Below are 20,288 nucleotides of genomic sequence, written 5' to 3' on the forward strand. Positions count from 1 at the left end.
CCAGGGGGGGCAGTGGTTCCCAGTCTGTATAACTGTCAGTTCACCACCCGTCCTATGGGCTTAGTGAGGGAACGACAACATGAGTGCCGCTGGATTTTATAAACTGAATCTGGTTTCATTGGGCTACCTGTTTTATATTGTGATGTAATCCGCTCACAGCCTGCTTTGCAGGGAGAGCGAAATATAAATATAATACATAAAATAAAAATACAAAAACAAACAAAAATGATGTGCTATACAAACATGTAAGGAAGTACAGTAGCAGTATGCATAGCACAGTATGCATGGTACACCAGCAGTATGCACCATTTGCCAAGTGTACATGAAAAATTGGGCAAAGATGGCTGAGAATGTGGTGAGAGCTTGAAGTTTGTTGTATATTTCCAAAATGGGTTTAATTTTCAACTGTACCAGTATTAGAAATTCCTGGATAACATGTATTATTTGAAAAGCTGATGGGGAAAAAACAAGAGGCAGAAAAAAGAGAAAGGCTTTCAAATACATTAAGGCCACGGTAAATAGGATAAACTATTCCCAGCTATTTTGATAGCTCAAGAACAGATTTAAAGATAATTTAATAACCGAACAAATCATCTAGAACTGTTATACACCCCCCCACAAATACATCTTCGTAATTTTAAGGATTAACCTATCACACTTTTCTGTAACCATATCCAGCATGCACTGATGGTACTATGGCAGAAGAGGGTTATTGAGTGAGAAGCCCTGGGAAAGAAAGTCTTGCTCTGTTGCAGAAAGGCTCTCTCTTATCAGAAAGAGAGTCACTGAATCCTGTCAAAAGTTCTGTACATTCATTTGTGTGCTTTTCTGGACTGTGGCAAAATTGTCCACGTCAATGTCCATCCAGAAAGATAGCTCCAGCAAGTCAAGCTTTCTGCTGGTGTTCATTCCAATCATGCCACGTGTGCTGTCCTGAATACAGAAACAATAATGCAATACCTTTTTACAAGATAAACTAAAAGGTTATATTTCACTCTGAAATCAATATATTACTCCCTGAGATGACCAGCTACAGAACATTTCAGAACAAGAACTAAAGATCTTACTGTCAAGCAAGATAAAAAAGTATACATGTAATTTAGCCGTATTTACTTATGCAGTTATAAATTACTCATAAAATACTCCAACGTACGGTTTGTAGGCTGTTAAGTTACAGAGAAAGGAAAAGGTTAGAGTACTAAAAAAGCTTCCATGGTTCTTTAAAAAAGAAACACCATTTTTTTTAAAAAAAATAACAAAATCTATGCCCTGCCTTTCTGCCCTCATAAGTGACACCAAGGCACCTAAAAAATAAAAACACGGATGATAAAAATGTATCTTTAAAACCAACATAAAACATTGGGCAAGAAGAAGGAATCACTGACAGCACACCAAGTGAAACGAAAAGACTTTTCACATTGTCTTGTTAGGAAGACAGAATGCTTTTCATAAATCCTGGATCTTTTCCAAGGAGTGGCTTTTCATTCAGAAGAAATCCATGTTGGTCACAGTGAATGGGTCATATTTCTCAGCAAAAATGGTAATATCTAATAGAAGTTAGTTAGTAGGAATTTAGTCCAGTTGCACCTGAGAGACCAAACAGATTTTCAGGGAATAAGCTTTTGAGAGTAAAAGCTTCCTTCTTCAGATACAAGGAGGAGTAGACATCTCTAAGCTTTTATATCCCAGTCAGGTAGTGGCTGGGGTGAAGCAAAGAAGGGAGTCATGATGTAAAGTTACACAATCTCATCAGGTTCATTCATTTGTTCATCCTCAAATATTATGTATGCCATCAAGTGTCAGCAATGCCCTTCCACTCTTTACATTGGACAAACAGGTCAGTCCCTACGCAAAAGAATAAATGGATATAAATATGACATTAAAAATCACAATACTCAAAAACCAGTAGAACATTTTAATTTTCCAAGACATTCCATTGCTGACTTAAAAGGAGCTGTCCTCAAACAAAGCAGCTACAGGGGGAAGATTACAATATTGCTAAACTTGAGTTCATTTACAAGTTCAGAACAATGGAACCCCTGGGGGCTGAGTAGCGGGTTCTTATCTCATCACAGATGCTAATTTCTGCTCTAATCAAGCTGCACTGACCCTTACATCTTGACTGCTGCCTTTTCTTCACCCCACCCCCCTCTGCCTGGGATATAAAGGTTTAGGGGGTCTCCACTCCTCCTTGTATCTGAGGAAGGGAGCTTTGATTCAAGAAAGTTTATACCCTGAAAATCTTGTTAGTCTCTAAGGTGCCACTTGACTCAAATCCTGCTATTCTACTGCAGGCCAACAGTGCTACCTAACTGAAACTGGCAGAGGGTAGGTTCTCAAAGTGTTTTCATATGCCTAGGGCACAGGGTGACATAAAGGTGGAGTGGAGACATATGACCTTGTAAGGTAAATCTTCACAAAACGTTTAGGGAAGTCCAAATTGTTTCTAGGAAGGTGGACAAAATTCCAGCACATCTTCCTTTCTTCTTGTGTGCTATACTGAACCCTGCAAGGATTTGTATTGAAGACAGAAAATGGCACCTTCTTCCTCAATTCCTCCATGATGTTTTCAGTAAGTCATGGTCATGCTAAAATAAAACCAGGGTCTTCAGGACCAGGAACAAAGACAAATCTATTGCACCCATAACTCTCTGGGATAGTAACATATTATATCTACTAGGAATTTCAAGGAACCTTTCGGTGACTGAATTTGAATTTTTCCCATATGAGGCAGAAGAAAAGTTCCCTCAGAAGAAAACTGCTTATTGGAGGTATCAATGAAAACAGGACGTTAAGTTTCTCCAACCAAACATCTGAAAGGAACACAACATGGCATCCTCATATCCTTCCTCCAGATGTTTCAATTTTGCAGAAACTTTTACAGAAAGAAATCCCTCCAAAGAAGTTTGAGCTTCCATTTAAAAGTTTGATCTTCCATAAAAAAAAAACTCTGCAGCTACTTCAGAACAGTGGTTAGGAATTTCCAAGATAAGCCTTCCTTCCCTCCTTCAGCTATCATCCCAAGGCTGCCTTGTCCAACAGAGTTTCTATCATTTTAAACTGTAATTTAATTAGGCTTCCATTAAGATGGGTACCAATGTTTGATGGAATTGACAAATTATGCATATGTATTGCCTGCTGCAAGATGATGCAATGTTCATGAAATACTTCTGCTTTATCCCTGGCAAAATCAAATAAATTTGGTATAGAGTGAATGGTCACTGACAGACGGAGAAACTTCTTTATTTCAGAACAGTGCAGAGTATCAAAACGCCAATGATGTTGAAAATATATTCTATGTTCTTTTAAGGACTGGCTGCACTCCAGGACCTTTCAATTGTGTTATATAACAGAGGCTGTTTTTCAATAGCATCAATTACTTTTTCTATCATATCTTCAAGCTCCACTTCATTAACAGTCTGAAGAGCTTCTGTAAGGTATTTAGTCACCTCAGCACAGAGCACCAGGGTGTGCATTTTAAAGGTGTCACTAACTTTGCTATTCACTTTCTCTGGAGCTTTCTAGTGTGGTTCACACCAAAAAAAAAAGGAAAGAAAGAAAGCCCGGCTGCTACACTGCCTCACACCTCAGCCAGCAGGCTGGGCCTTTGTTCTCACCTGTGAAATGGGGTTGCCTCTCTGGCTGGCTTGTTCAAACCTTCAGCACTCTCTAAATTTGAGGCCTTGTTTAAGCCTAAGACTCTGGCCAAATGGCACTCCTGGCCTTCCTCTCTGGTTGGCCCTGTTTCCAACGCAATTTCTTTGCTCAAGTGGGACCTTTCCAGCGGTATCAGTAGGACTACAATGGTGGTTTTATGGAACTGAGTCCAAGGAGACTTCCAGGCGTTCATGCCAAGCGCTTCCAAGTTTAAATACAGCAGGCATCTGTCCATTTTCTCTACTCCCCCTTGCTAAATTGTTATTTGGTCCCAAATTTCCTCACTCCCCCCATCATAAATCTTCCCATTCTGCTCCTGTCCAGAGGCTGTTCTCATCCCCTCCCCAATCCTACCCTCAAATACGCAGTAAAGTTTTCCCAAGTCCCTATTTCTCTCAATATGTAAGTGAATTTTGAAAGTTTTCCTCTGTAGCCCTGCTTTGTAAACAGTGTGTTTGGCCTCCCAGGGCAAGTAGCAGCAATGTCTTTCAGACAGCCAGTGTATGGAAGAGTATAAAGGTAGATCCTTCCCACCTCCTTTGAATGAGGTTAATTATATTTCTTTGTGTAACTAGCAGATAAGTAAAAGCTTGTGGGCTGGTAAAAAATGTACTTGCAAAGCTTATTCATTTGTACTAGTAAGTGAGTAAGAGCTTTATTTAGATATAAAATAAACCTTAATTCTCTTCCACTTCTGATATACTATAATACTGGAAATATTTGGAACAGTTCCCTCTATTACCAAGGGGTGTTTAAATTAACAAAATAAAGTTATTACAAAGAATACCTTATTTTTCTGAAAAGGCCAAAAAAAATCCCAGTTATTTATGAGCTGAAGTCTTACATGGTTCATAACATTTAAGCCAAAAAGTCTACTTCCAACAAATCAAAATCCTCTTGCAATACACTAATCAGTAACTGTAAATGTGTCATACTAGAGTGCAAGTATTTGGGATAATAAGGAGATCAACCTACTGCACCTGCCATATAGCCAAGAAGGGACAAATGGCAGATTGAAATAGAGTTCTCTTAAACTTGTGTCAAGCAACTTCTTAAGCATAGTGAAAATATTCATGGTATTTCCCATGCTCATTTTTGCAATTCAAACATCAGGGTATCTTGTTACCAGTTCCTTTCAAAGCAATACTTACTTGGGATTTTAAAGACTAAGAAAGTACACATACATTGATTGGATGAACCACAGAAGAGGTAACAACCTGTCCAGTGGATCTAAGTAACAGCTGAGATTACTATTGGTGGCCCTGCTGTTCCCCACCCATCTCCATGTTTAGATGCTCAGTGGGCTTGCACCCAGAACAGAACCTCCTGAATACTGGCAGCTATGCTGGAACTTATCCCCCAACCGCTAGACTATATTTTTAGGCAAGTCTTTAGGGTCTCCTGTAGTGATTTTAAATAGCTATTCTCACTTCTGTGACTTTAAGCAATAGTCTTTAGGCTCTTTTAATACTACTTTGAGGATTTGTAAAATTTCATTCTGCTTTTTAAAGTGTTTATTGCTTCTTTTTTAATTGTGTGTGTGTTATGTGCCTTCAAGTCGCCTCTGACCTATGGCGACTCTATGAACGAAATACTTCCAAAACATCCTATCATTAACAGATTTGCTTAGATCTTGCAAACTGGAGGATTTGGCTTCTTTTATTGAGGCAAGCCATCTCGTTTTAGGTCTTCCTCTTTTCCTACCACCTTCCATTTTTCCTAGCATTATTGACTTTTCCAAAGAATCTGATCTTCTCATGATGTGACCAAAGTACGATAGCCTCAGTTTTGTCATTTTTGCTTCTTCAGAGAATTCAGACTTGATTTGATCTAGTACCCACTTATTTGTCTTTTTGGCTGTCCACAGTATCTGCAAAACTCCCCTCCACCACCGCATTTCAAATGTATCCATTTTCTTCCTGTCAGCTTTGTTCACTGTCCAGCTTTCATATCCATACATAATAACGGGGAATACCATAGTTTGGATTATCTTGATTTTGGTTCCCAGAGAGACATCTTTATCTTTAAGGATCATCTCCCTCATAGCTGCTCTTCCAAGTCTCAATCTTCTTCTGGTTTCTTCATTGCAGTTTCCTTTTTGGTTGATAATTGATCCAAGGAATAGGAAATCTTGAACAATTTCAATTTCCTCATTGTCAACTTTAGAATTGTGTAATTCCTGAGTAGTCATTACTTTGCAGAAATTACACAATTTTAAAGTTAGCAATTTTACTTTATTTTATTTACTGGGGGGGTTAATGTGTTTCATTATGATTAGTATTCAGAATTCATTTACTAAAACATTTAGATCCCACCTTTCCACATGGCTCAGGGGCTGCTTATTATATTAGTTAAAAACATTTCCAATTAAAACCAAAATAAAATAACAAACCCCAAGTGTCTCCCCTCCATCCTTCCTTATGAGACGCCTGTCATTCACACCCCTTCAAAAGCTCTGGCAAACAGACAGACCTTGCAGTGCCACCTGGAGATCTCCACAGAGGGGGCTCACCTCATCTCTTCATGGAGCCCATTCCATAGAGCAGGAGCCACTGTGTAAAAGACCTGGGCTCGGGGTCATGCCAGACAGGATAAGCCAACCACCAGTGGCTACCTGAGGAATGTAGTTCACATACAGGGATATATGGAGACAGTGATAAATATGTGGGTCCCAGGTCATGAAGGGTTTTAAAGCTCAAAACCAGCTCCTTGAACCGAACTCAGAAACAGACCGGAAAACAACATAGTTGTTTCAAAATGGGCAACATATCTTCCGGACAGCTAGCCTCTGACAGTAGTCAGGCTGCTGCATTCTGGACTGGTTGTACTTTTTTGGTTGTCTTCAGGGGCAGCCCCATGTAGAGCATATTCTACACTGCCTTGGATATAGCAATAAAGAGGCTTCGGCATGGCACTCCCACATTCCATAGTGTCTGAGGCAGTTTCGATTTGTCGCCTTATTTTTCATTTTAGAATGACTTTGAAGCCTCGATGCAATTTCAGGCTTTCAGGGCTTTGCAACTCACATCACGCTTTTAAAAAAAACTTTGAACATGTATAGTAACATTGCAATGTTGGAACCCATCCTCCGCACCACTTTTGCTGATTGGGCTGTCCACTGGAGAGGCAATTGGTGGCAGAGTTCTGGGAGAAAACATGTACCACTCTCATTTATTTTTTTAAAAAGCCAAGCCAGGAAAGGGTTAAAATGCTGCTGCTTTTTTCCCTCAGTCAACAGCACCAGCACTGGGAGGGAGGGAAAAGTGGCCATTTAACCCTTACCTGGCTTTTAAAGCCAGGAGAAATGAGGAGTAATATTACAACGCTTTCCTAGCTTTGGGGGAAAAAATAAAAGTGTGTGCTCATACCACTGAGGGAGGAAGGGGAAAGCAGCCATTTGACCCTTTCCCAGCTTTTAAAGTCAGCAGGGAATGAGCAGCAAAGTTAGGAATCATTTCTGGCTTTGGGGAAAAAATAAGAGAGTATGTGCATACCCGGGAGAAAGAAAGCCAACAGAGAAGCAGCGTTATGACTCTTACCTTGCTTTACTGAAAAAAATGGTGAAAAAGGAGCTCAGAGAGCTGAGGAAAGTGGGAGTGATTAATTCTGCACAGACCAATCAGCTTCCAGGGGAAAGGAAAGGGGGGAGAAGAGAAGCAGAAGGGGAATATAGAGTTCACACTGACATTAATTGCACAGGCAGCAGCTTCAAAATAATGTCGCAGTATGTCCATGGGAAAAATCGGGGATACCGCGGGCAAACATTGGTACTGCGTACCATGACTACCTTGCAAGAGTGAAACTCCTACAAACATGGGAAGCAGAACAGATACTGAAACACTTCAAAGTCCAAGTGTGAAAAGGGCCTTAGTTTAATTACATTATTGTGTTATTTAATTACATTGTTGTCATCACTGTAAGAGTACCCATACTTTACCAGTCATCAACTTGTGTAAGAAGAACCAATTTCAACATCTTAGAGCAGCACAGAAAGTAGTATGAAGTGTTTAACTGTACCCTATTGTGGTTAAACATATAAAATTCAAAATTGGTTGGAAAATGTCAGAATATCTTCAACAAGTACACAAAATAGCACCAAAATTATTTTGACCTCAAATACAAATACAGCTAATTCAGGAAAGTCATAGGTTACATAATTTTTGCTCTATGTAGTCTATTGTGTACCACAGTAAGATTTTCCTGGACTCATTTTGTGGTTAAAAATACAAAAAGCTCTCTTTCAATAACTTAGTTAATTCTTCAGACTCCAAATGCATTCAGATAGTATAAAAAGCCTTTGAAGTTGGAGCTCACAGCTCCCTCCACCCCTCCTTTCTCTCCTTGTGGGTGACTCAGAGGCTGAAGACTTCCTGGTCTGCAACAGTTCATCACTGGGGTCAAACCACAAACTATGGCTGGTTACCCACCAACAAAGTTGGCATTAAACCATGGTCATTTTTTTGTCAGCCAGAAATTTGTCTCTGAATAGATAGCTACCACAGTCCAAAGACTGCTCTTGGTTATGCCATGTTTTCATCACTTTCAGAACTTCATGACAGTGACAATCTGACAATCGCCAACAAGTACAAGACAACTAGATTTTACTTTTGTTCAAAACTCCAACAGCCAGCCAGCCCCAATCCTTTCTTTACTTTCAGGTTGGCATGTGTTCCTGAAGATGTATAATTTGTTTTGAACATTTATAACACTTTTTCATTTAATTGAAACAGCTTTCCAACCTCATTTATAGTACTTATCTTAATACTCTTAGAGGGTATGACAACTAGCTATATTAAGTAATAAGCATTGTTACTGTTAATAATTGTCTTTTTTTCTCTTGTATTATTACTAATATAATGAAATCTAGAAATAGGTATGAATTCTGTATGTGTTGTTTAATTGGAAAAATATATCCTAAACAGGCTTAATGATTACTAATCGCTACTTTAATATTTATAAAGGTTATGATTTTTGTACTCTGTATTTTAATAATCCTTGTAGCACATAGTTATGTATTTGTATTGCTTGTCCCTTTTTTCTCCCTTCTTTTCTGTACTCCCCTTTTTGTTTTAATAAAACAAAAAAAATATTTTTAAAGAAACAGTTTTCCAACTTATTACTACCTATGTTCTTTCCAGATTTATGTTGTTCATGCATTTGGGTAAGATCCTGCAATTTTCAGTGGTCCAAGAAGAAAACAAATAGTCAAACATGTGCAAAACTTATTCAGGAAAAAACAGAAGCCACGTTTTTTAAAAATACCAGTGGCACTTTCATTTTCATGTTACTGTACAGTGTGACTGCTACCTAAAAAACACTTCAGCAAGGTGGAAATTCGTTATACAACAGTAACCTCTGCCTGTTTCCAGATATGTGTTCATATGTAATGGGCATGGGGTATTCAGAGTTCCACAAGATTATTAGCCTAAATGACATAACTCCTGGATACAGATGTTACAGCTTAGGTTCATGTGCCATCACACAGAAATGGATTAGCCAGGAACATGTATCTCTAATGTGAAAAACCATGTTTCAGCTACCAACACAGCACAGATCTTGATACCACAGGTTAGGGTATCATATTGAGAGCTACAAACTATCTACCAGTTATTCATGATATTACTCAAATGGGGGAGGGGAGAACTGTGACTCAGCTTCTCTATGCATTACAGCAAGGCTTTATGCATCACGACAACTGAGATGATTAGTTAATGGAAAAATCCTTTTAAAGCAGTGTGATGTTCCAGCTCCTAATGGGGAAAAAGTACAATATCCAGAAGTTTCCGTTTTACAGCAGTGATTAATATATGGCCCTGAAGAGAAATTAATGGGGCCATGGGCTCACTGTGTGGGTGGGAGTATATAAAAGGCTAGATCTATGCTTCAGCCAACCATGATGCTTTGCAGCCACATCTCATACCTTCCTTCCTGACAGCCAGTAGGTGAGAAAAGGTCACCAGGAGGGTACAGGATGTAAAAACTGGCATGCATCCTGGATCACTCTGCATAGTCACAGAGGAGAGACTTTTGCATGGGGATGTCAGCTGGGTCAGAAGCAGCATATGACTCTCTCATTCTATTTTTAATCTGCTTGATGTCATGGCCTGCAGTAAGTTGGAGTGTGTTTCAATTTCATGTAGTTCAGCAACTGGGCTAAATGCAGATGCAAGAGAGTCATGTGCCACTTCTGACACAGCCAGCTACACTATGCAATGCGAGAAGATGACCTGTAGTCCACTGCAGCACTGAAAAGGGATAGACAAATCCTAAAGGAAGCTGGGGCACAATGGTACCTCTCAAGTGGGCAGAGATGGTCCACAGGCTATCAACTACAAAATCTTATATGGCAGGGGTCCCTAAACTTTTGGAGCCTGCAGGCACCTTTTGAATTCTGACACAGTGTGGTAGGCACAGCTACAAAATGACTGCCATAAAATAGTTGCCACAGGAAGTGAAGCCATCCATAAAATGACTACTACAGCTTACCTCCACTCACACAGTGAAGAACTTTGTGCTATTGTAGCAACAGCTGCCAAAGCAACATTTTAAACAATCTACACAACCAATCAAAACCTCACCTGGCCCCATCTACTTTCTAAAAAACACTTGGTGGACACCAGGAAAGGTGTCAGCAGGCATCATAGTGACCATGAGAACCACACTGGGGAACTGGGGAACCCTGCTACAGGGCTTAAACATGCCACTGAACAAAGTGGAAAGTCTTTTCCTTCAAAATAAGTGGCTCTTCCATTGAACAACAAGCCACTTCAGTTAAACAAAGGTAAAGAACATTCCTTAGGCTGGAGGACAGATCTGCCCCAGTGGAGTATGTGGGCGTGTACTGAAAACTTTGTTAATTGTCTTCCATTGTTACAGCAGAGCTAAATATGATACAAAAACTTATAATCCAATTATCTACTCTACCAAATAGAGGAGAGATGGGCATTGCAGGGGGAGGGCAGCATCCTGTGGAGAAATTAAAGAGAAAAACAGCAGACAAATAACAGGGACTATATAGATCCAGAGGAGAGAGAGAAAGTTCGTCTAGAACTGGAGGGTGCGGGGAAATAAAAGAATGTAGAAAAGAGCAAATATGGCTGCAAATATGGCAACAAGGATCATCTTCCTGGAACTGCTATAAATGGAATTTCAGCAGTCTATGAATTGCCATGACCTGGATAGCCCAGGACAGACAAATCTTGTCAGATCTCAGAAGCTAAGCAGGGTCAGCCCTGGTTAATACTTGGCTGGAAGATCGACAAGGAAGTCCAGGGTTGCTATGCAGAGGCATGCAACAGCAAAACAACCTCTTGCCTTGAAAACCCGATGAGGTTGCCATAAGTTGGCTGGGACCTGACAGCAAAATGAATAAGCTAATGGCCACAACGCTTGCAGAATTTATATTACAAAATGTTAATAAGCACCACAGTGTGAACAAATTATGGAAGTTTTAAACCTATACAATCACATCATCATGGAATTCATTTAAGTAGGAAACAACAAGAGATAGTTTATAAAGCTAAATGACTAACATGACCTTCAAAAAGTATACATGATCCTCAACCCTCCATTTCTCACCCCCAATGTAAGAGGGTTTAAAAGTTACAGTGAGGTTGTACCCTGGTTCATTCACCAGCAATCACATTGCACGCATGCACGCACGCACGCGCGCACACACACACACACACACACATACCATAAATACAATTTCCATGGCATTACCTCAAACATGGGCAGACTGTTGCCACTGCTAAGCAAGCTATGCCATATGGCTTTTGCTCCAACTCTTCAGTGTATAATTCAAATAGAAAGGGATTCAGCATACATGAATAGGCTATGTATAAACAGTTTACAAACACTTCCACATAAGCAGCAGTATCATTAGAAGCAGTCCCAAGTTAAAACTGATCCTTAGCTGACGTCACCCATAACCACTGATAACATTCTATATCTATAGATGCACCGATTTTGTTCAAAATCCCATTTTTAATGAATGGAACATTGTGCAGCTCAGTGAAGCAGGCTAGCATTTTATCCCCATGTTGAAAATGGGGGTCCTAGGCCAACAGAGAGGAGGGTAGCTTGCCTGATGCCAACTAAGTTTGTGGCAAAGACAAGATGCGGTAGAATAAAAATATTTTAAAAACCCTGCTGGATCAGTTCAGTGGTCCATCTAGTCCAGCATCCTGTCCCACATTGTGGCCACCCAGTTACTATGGAGGACCAACAACAGGGCATAGAGACAGAGGCCTTCCCCTGATGTTGCCTCTTGGCACAAGTATTTAGACGTGGATTGACTTTACAAATCACAGCTCATTGTCTTAGTCACTAGTACACCACTAGCTCCCAACAATAACAAATGATTACACATAAACTATGCCATGGTTCCTTACCTCAGTCAACCATGATCCTAGAGGCTTTGTGTTTCCAAGAAGGTGCTGAGTTAGTGAAGCCTGCTCATTAAAAGGAATAAGACTTAACAAAATTCTTCCACTAGCTCCTCTAACAACTGGATTTCTGCTAGCACATAGAATTTTTTTTCTGGTTCAAGTCATTCCCTTGGTATGACCAGTGACTGACATTCTATTCCTACTTGCTCCACCTTGTCCCTGCATCACTTGAAAACTTGCTTTATTTACAAGATTTTTATCCCACCTTTCTGCCCTCACAGGGCCACCAAGGTGGCTAACAAATTAAAATAAACGTATTAAAATTTCATCTTTAAAACCATCACTCAGATGCATCATTAAAAATATTTAAAACCAAAGCTTAAAAGGAAAATAAAAGATTTAAACAATAGTTGAAACACTGAGTAGGAAGGAGGGGTCACTGCGAGAATGCCAAGCAAAACAAAAAAGTCTTCACCCACTGACAAAAAACAGCAACAGAAGGGGACAAGTAAATTTTCCTAGGGAGAGAGTTACAGAGTCTTGGTGACGCTACTAAGGTGGCCCTCTCTCAGGATGCCACCCAACTTGTCTCAGAAGGTGGAGGCAACTGCAGTAAGGCCTCTGAAGATGACCGCAGCAGCAGGTAGGTTCATAAGGGAGTAGGCAGTCCCTCCAGGTAGGGTGGTCCCAAATCATATATGGCTTTAAATGTCGGCACCAGCGCCTTGAACTTGAAACACACTGGAAGCCAGTGTAGAAGAGGTAGGATTGGCGTGATATATTCCCTACGACCCACTCAAGTCAGCCTCCCCACTGCAGCATTCTGCACCAACTGAAGTTTCTGAACACTTTTCAAGGGCAGCCCCACATACCACTCCTGTTATATCTCAATCAGCTATATCTAAATTTAAAGGATGTCTCATTAACCAATTAGTAGGGGTGACTGCGAAATCCTACTATTATTTCACAACTAAATACTGGTGAATGTGTCATTCACACACTCCTTGGACTGTTTTTTTTTTATCAAAGTCCATACTCTTAGGGTTTTTGCAACTCAAAGTTCCATGAAATTTGGCAAAAGATAGTTCAGACAAACTGCCAGCAGCAAGAGAAAATATACCCGAATCAGAAGATAGAAGAATTTTCCTCTTTAGTTCTAGATACTGACAACTCGTTCTCCAGCATAAAAATGAGAAAGAAATATAAAAGCTTTTTGCAATTTCTTAGCGTAGCAAGTCAAGCATGCTCAATTTGTTTTTCCTTTTCAGGAACGGCAAACAAAAATTCATCTCTTGAAATTCTGTTAAATTTTCATTTGCAGCCATCTTTAAGAACACAAAAAATGTTAACTTAAAATCTTAAAATTTATGCACAATTTGCAGATTCCCTTTCATTTTGGAGAAAAATAACAGCAAAACTTCTGGTGCTGCTTGACATAATAAGATCAGAAGAAAGATAGAGCTGCTGTAATTAAAACTTAGAATGACTAAACTTTTTCACAGCAAAAAAAACAGCTGACAAAATGATCACAACAAACCAGTGTTTCCACAGAATGTATTGTTCTAGTAAATGCATATTATTTTTATACAAAAAAATGTAAATAAGTAATTTTCTAAGTTTCAGTGCTCTGCCAAAAAGAATGTAATTTCACTCACCTTTGACTTTATGTAGAATGGAGAAGACTGCTGATGTACTGCCAAGTCCATGATAGTATTTGAATTTGAAACACTATTACTAGTGGTGTGTTCATAATCTCTGCTGCTCTCATCAGACTGATCAAAATCATCACTGTCCTGGTCCATTTCTTCCTCTTCCTCCATTTCCTCCTCTTCCTGTTCACCAGCATGTTCATCATCTTCCTCCTCTTCTTGGTTGCCAGAGTATTCTTCATCCACTGCAATAAACCTGTTGTTGTTCTCTTCTACTTGTTCTTGCTGGGATTCATTTCTGTGGCAGAGTCCAGGCTCCCCTCCACCTATTTCCCCATTTCTTGCAACATGTACCTCCTCTTGTTGCCGTAACTGTTGCTGGTGCTCCTCCTCCACAACTCGATTCATCTGTTCCTCATCCACTTGGCTGGATGAAGCATTACCACGAATAGACCCACCAGTTCGCCGCCTCTTGCTGCCAACAGACAGCAGTTCCTGATTCATTTCCAAAAGCCAGCTTGCTACTTCTTGGACCTTCGCTAGACTATCTGAAGATGCAAATGTTTTCACATTCTGGGGAGAAAAGAATAGAAAATTAGTATCTCATTTATTAGTCTCTCATTTATACAGGAGTTATATTTCATGATTCCTTCTGACAAGGGCTTTTTTTCTGGGAAAAGAGGTGGTGGAACTCAGTGGATTGCCCTTGGAGAAAATGGTCACATGAGTGGTGGCCCCGCCCCCTGATCTCCAAACAGAGGGGAGTGGCTTGGAGGGCAATCTAAACTCCCCTCTGTTTGGAGATCAGGGGGTGGGGCCACCAGCCATGTGACCATTTTCAAGAAGTTCCGGAACTCCATTCCACCGCGTCCCTGCTGAAAAAAAAGCCCTGCTTCTGACACAGAACAGTTCAAAGACAAGCATCGCAGCATTATTTTGAATCTCGAGGTAAAATGTGGTTACTGAGATCTCAAATTAAGTCCTCCTCTTAAGCATTTTATGATGCATAGTTAATTTTATACCTTTAGATTCAATATACTAGAATAATATGAGTACTGAACCTACGAAACCTCTCATTAGCACCATAAAGCTTTTTGTGATTCAGAAAATCTAAATGAGACATTCTGGAGTCTGGACAGTATGAATTATAATGAAAGTAACATAAATAATTAAATCGACTATTTGTGTAAAGTTATTTTGAAAAATCTATTTCCTTCACAATTGCTTACAGATAATGTGCATTGCACAGTAATATTAATGACTTCATTTGATTATACATCTATGCAACATACATAAAGATGACTGATGACAATTTGATAGCTTGGTAAACATGTTCAAAATTAAAAAAAATACTTTGATTTGAAACCTTCAAATAGTTTTCTTCAAAGATTCCAGGACATTTTTGGTCTTTATGATGTTTACAGAATCTTGAACTGCTTAGGTGAGCAATTAAGCTCTGCTCTGCAGGAGTAAAAACCTCTGCTGAACATACAGTCACGGAGAGTGGCTGAACTCTATTCAGGCATCTCCTTCCCACCCTCCTGTCTGTCAATATTGTTGAGTGACAGTATTGCTCTTCAACGGATGGAAACTACACACAGCAACTGAGTTATAGATAAATTGTGTGTTCATGGTTTAGGCTACTGCTACCTATCAGGAAAATCATAGCACAGGTTAAAACACTTTAAAAACAACAGATTTTTTTTAAAGCTTTAAAAAGTAACGGTTTAAAAATGAATGCAAAATTCTCAATGGAATACAAATCCATGACCAGGTATCTGTGTAACAGAATCACAGAAACAAATATATACATGATGTAGAAATATAATATATATAATGTAGAAAATGTAAAAATCAATTTTAATTATTCAAATTTTATGATAGCTTAAAAGTAAGCTATCATAACCCCCCCCCCCCCGCTCTTAAAGGCAGACGTTTTTTTAAAATTTCATGGGTTTGTAATAAAAATAATCTGAATGCATGGACTATAACTTTATAAAGTGATCTCTGTATCCTCTGTTTAGGATTATTCTGCTCATTTTTTTTCAAAAACATTAAGTGACTGAGAAACTCTTATTTAGTACACGAATGTCGAAATGGTATTGCAAATACACTATATACCACTTATACTATGTATATGTGGTATACCAAACACACCCCACAATTTTGCAAAGAAAAACAGTAACTTGGCTCTAATTTCTAAAAGTACACAGCTTTTATCAATATACATTTGCTACAGAAAACTGCTAAACAATACACGGCTTAAGTGTTCTATAGTTGTTAAATTATTGCATTCTGTATTTAGTATTATAAACCCCATTCAAGGGAGTAATTTATTCTAACAAACTCCACTAATAGCAAGGGTGTTTGGTTGCATTTTTTTAAAGTTATTGACTTATGTGACTTAGAATGAACTTTGAGGAACTACAGCCTGTAGCCACAGTGCTATTTGGGATAACAAATGTCTTCTAACTCACCCAGTGAAATATTTCAATGTTTTGTCTTTGAAAAATAAATCCTTAACAGACATGAAACTGTTTATACAGTTCCTCTTAGTTCCACAGGTATCAATCATCTTGAAGGGCCGGTATTCAAAGAACATAAATCAAAAAACATCCAAAGCATCTCTTTGAACCATTTCCATACATCACAGCCCTCGTACCTGCGTAAAAGATTCAGAATAATTCAGTTTTGCATAGTTTGCAGAAAGCCAGAAGAGCGAGAGCTTTCCTGATCTCTGCAAGAAAGTCATTCCATAAAGTGGGGGCCACTACAGAGAATGTACATCAGTCTGCACTCTGAGCCTGCACTGCGGGGAGAGAGGACTATAAGTCAAATAAATAAATAATAAAATAAATGGCATGCAGCTGTTGATTCTGCCCATTTGCAGGATGGAAGCTGCCATGGCGGGACACAGGGAGAGGGGCAGTCCCACAGTTATGAAGGCCCAAGGCTATGAAGGACTTTGTATGTGATGATCAACACCTTGAACTGAGCCCAGTAACTGATGGATGGCCAATGGAGTGACTGCAGAATGGGAGCAACATGCATGATTTATCCAACTCCTGATAATAGTTCAGCTGAGGCATTCTGCACCAACTAGAGAGTCACTGAGTTGACTTTGAGGCGAAATCTATGGAGAGTATATGACAGTGGTCTAGACTCAATGTTACCATGGCATGGATCCAGGTGACCAGATCAGCTGTGTCAAGGTAGGGATTAGACCGAGTCAAAAGAAGGCATTTCTTGCAGCTGCATTAATTTGTTTCTCTAGTAGAAATGCTGGATCCAGTATAATCCCAGGCTTTTAATCAAGCCTGCAATGGTCAACTGAACCCCTCTAAAAGTGGGGAACACAATGTCCTTCAAGATCACCACCTTCCCAACGAGCATCACTTCCATCTTGTCTGGGTTCAGTTTCAATTTGTTTGCTTTCAGCCACTTGACCAAAGCTGTCCAGGAGAAAACCTCTGCTGCATTAGCAGGGAATTTGGACAGTGTGATACAAAGCTGGATGTCATTTATATTTATATCACATAACCTATGAATTAATATGAAGGGCCTTTTCAAGCACTAGACATTATCTCATTAGATAACCTCCTACCAATGGTATGCAATCATATTCTATCATGAAAATGCTGCTGCATGCATGATGGTACGGTCCTGCTTAAATAAATATACTTCATTCAGGAGTTGTAATAATGATTATAGTGCAGTCGAATACATATAAGGCTAAAAATGAAAACTATCAAATGAATTCTCATATTACTCCACTAGAGGGCAATCCTTCCTGCTTATCAAGTTAACTATAAAAACAAAAAATGTTAAAGTTTGTGACAAGCATTGGTTAAGGACAGATTTGTTAACAAGAGACCTACTATACACCCTCTCAATTTACTTCATCAGGATGCAATGAACATTTTTCTAAAGAATTTAGACAGGCTGCTAGTTTCAAAAAGTGCTGTTCAGTTTTTTTCTTTCATTTTATAGGCTTGGAATAATTTTAGAGCACCAACTTGGAAACTGAAGCACAATGTTAGGAACTCAAGTTATATCTTCAAACAATTATGCTCACGATTAGACCCTGCCTAACAAATTTCAATCACCATGCAGCCACCATGTTAAGGTACTTAGAGAATTCTGATATGCTTGACTCCTGTATTGTTTGAAAAATGACATCAAAATCAAAACTGGCATTCACATTCAATAAATTCTCTCTCCACACTCATCTTTGGTTTAATAGTGAAGAATCCAAAAACAACCTCAAGAACAGGAATATATTCCCCATCTTATTTTGGAGTGTTCTATGCATAGCTCTAACTCTTCTCCTCTCATCCAGTTCCAAACCCCAAGCTTCATGTTACTCTCTCACTACAGTTGCATATTCAATAATAAGAATAACATCAACAACAACAACATTCAATTTATATACCACCCTTCAGGACAACTTAACATCCACTCAGAGCAGTTTACAAAGTATCCAGTAGCACCTTTAAGACTAACCAATTTTATTATAGCATAAGCTTTCGAGAATCAAGTTCTCTTCATCAGATGCCTGATCAAAACTGGGCAGATACAGAAGAGGAGGGGGAAGGAGAGAGAAGGGGGCATAAATCACAAGAAGACAGAATGCAATTAGCATAGAGGCAATCAAAACATTCCTTTGCTTGGAAATGTAAACATCTCCTTTTGGTGTGCAGTCAGTTTGTAGCAGTGAAGGTATCCAATTCCTATGTAGTATAAGCCTTTGGTAACCACAGCTCTCCCTGCCTGTTGCATCTGACAAAGAGAACTGTGGTCCCCGAAAGCCCACACCAGGCGTCACTGGGCTCCCCCAGATCACGCCTCTGTAAAGAGAATCTGTTACCTGTGGTAATGTGATAACCATTCATAGTCTCTATTCAGTCCCAGCTTGACAGAGTCAAATTTGCATTATGAATTCCAATTCAGCAGCCTCCCGTTGGATTTTGTTTTTGAAAGGTTTCTGTTGAACCACAGCGACCTTTAAGTCTTTGGTGGAATGTCCTGGTAGGTTGAAGTGTTCTCCCACTGGTTTTTGGACGTTTCCATTTCTAATGTCAGATTTGTGTCCATTTATTCTTTTGCGTAGAGGTTGGCTGGTTTGTCCAATGTACAGAGCAGAAGGACATTGTTGGCACATGAGGGCATATATCAGATTGGAGGATGAGCAGCTGTAAGAGCCAGAGACAGTGTAGTTGATGCCATTGGGTCCTGTAATTGTATTCCCCGGGTAGATATAGGGGCAGAGCTGGCATCTGGGTCTGTTGCAGGGCCTGGTACCTGTGCTGGTGACTCTGCTGGCCGATTCATGATTGTAAGTGAGAAGTCGTTTAAGATTGGGGGGCTGTCTGTAGGCAAGGAAAGGTCTTCCACCCAGGGCTTCTGAGAGGTATCATTTTCCAGGATGGGTTGTAGCTCACTGATGATACGTTGGATGGGTTTGAGCTGGGGGCTATAGGTGACAACCAGTGGTGTTCTGTTGTTAGTTCCTTTAGGTTTGTCCTGGAGCAGACTGTTTCTGGGTACTAGTCTGGCCCTGTTAATTTGTTCCTTCACTTCATTTGGTGGGTACTGTAGTCCCAAAAATGCTTGTTGTAAATCTCTTAAGTGTGAGTCTCGGTCGAGAGCATTGGAGCAGATACGGTTGTAACGCAAGGCTTGGCTGTAGACAATGTGATTTATGCCCCCTTCTCTCCTTCCCCCTTCTCTCCTTCCCCCTCCTCTTCTGTATCTGCCCAGTTTTGATCAGGCATCTGATGAAGAGAACTTGATTCTCGAAAGCTTATGCTATAATAAAATTGGTTAGTCTTAAATGTGCTACTGGACTCTTTTTGATTTTGCTACTACAGACTAACACGGCTAACTCCTCTGGTTTACAAAGTATGTTATTATTATCCCTTCAACAATCATCCTGTGAGGTGGATGGGGCTGAAAGAGCCCTGGAAGAGCTGTGACTGACCCAAGGCCAGCCAGCTGGCTTCAAGTGGAGGAGTGGGGATTGGGAATCAAACCCAGATCTCCAGATTAGAGTCCCGCTGCTCTAAACCACTACACCAAATTGGTGTAGACAACTTGTGCTCTCCATTTTTGTGTGCACGTGGGAAGGAGTACACACTTAACTTCCTTATATAAAAAGAAGTCAGCACTACCTACTGGTCCTCTTAAGTTCTATTGTAAGAGGGAGAATTGTACAAAAGCCAACATCTTGAGTTTAAACCAATTTTAAAAATCTGTTTGGAAGGCATGGAGAATGGATCCCAACAATGACTGAAGATAGAATATAAAAGTGATAAATATCTAACGTTCTCTTTTCCAACATACTAGCAGAATCTTATCTGCACAGGAACAAAACCTGGCCTGTAGGAGTTAGCATAATGGTTAGTCATAGGGTACAAGGACAGACGGTGCAGAATTGAGGCTGGTGAGGCTCCCCTTTTCTCGCCTTGAGTTGTTATTCTTGAGATAGAACCAACTTCATTCACCTATAACATTTAAAGGTATCAGGGGGGCCTCTGACACACTAGTGACAAAAGATCAGCAATCTTCAAGGGTCACTGCAGCTCCTTGGGAG

The 20,288-nt window shown here is 39.8% G+C and overlaps 1 protein-coding gene across 2 annotated transcripts in view; it reads right to left on the bottom strand.

The window, feature by feature from the left end:
- The window catches only part of FBXW7 (F-box and WD repeat domain containing 7), a 186,023-nt gene that overhangs the window by 110,311 nt on the left and 55,424 nt on the right, over positions 1–20,288 (bottom strand). For both annotated transcript variants that reach the window (XM_054990492.1, XM_054990491.1), the window contains one exon: positions 13,703–14,269. In XM_054990492.1, coding sequence (XP_054846467.1) covers positions 13,703–14,200 — 498 coding nt within the window. In that variant the 5' untranslated portion in view covers positions 14,201–14,269. The remainder of the gene's footprint in view (positions 1–13,702; positions 14,270–20,288) is intronic.

This window comes from Eublepharis macularius, chromosome 10, assembly GCF_028583425.1.
Source record: "Eublepharis macularius isolate TG4126 chromosome 10, MPM_Emac_v1.0, whole genome shotgun sequence".
NCBI classification, from domain to species: Eukaryota; Metazoa; Chordata; class Lepidosauria; order Squamata; family Eublepharidae; genus Eublepharis; species Eublepharis macularius.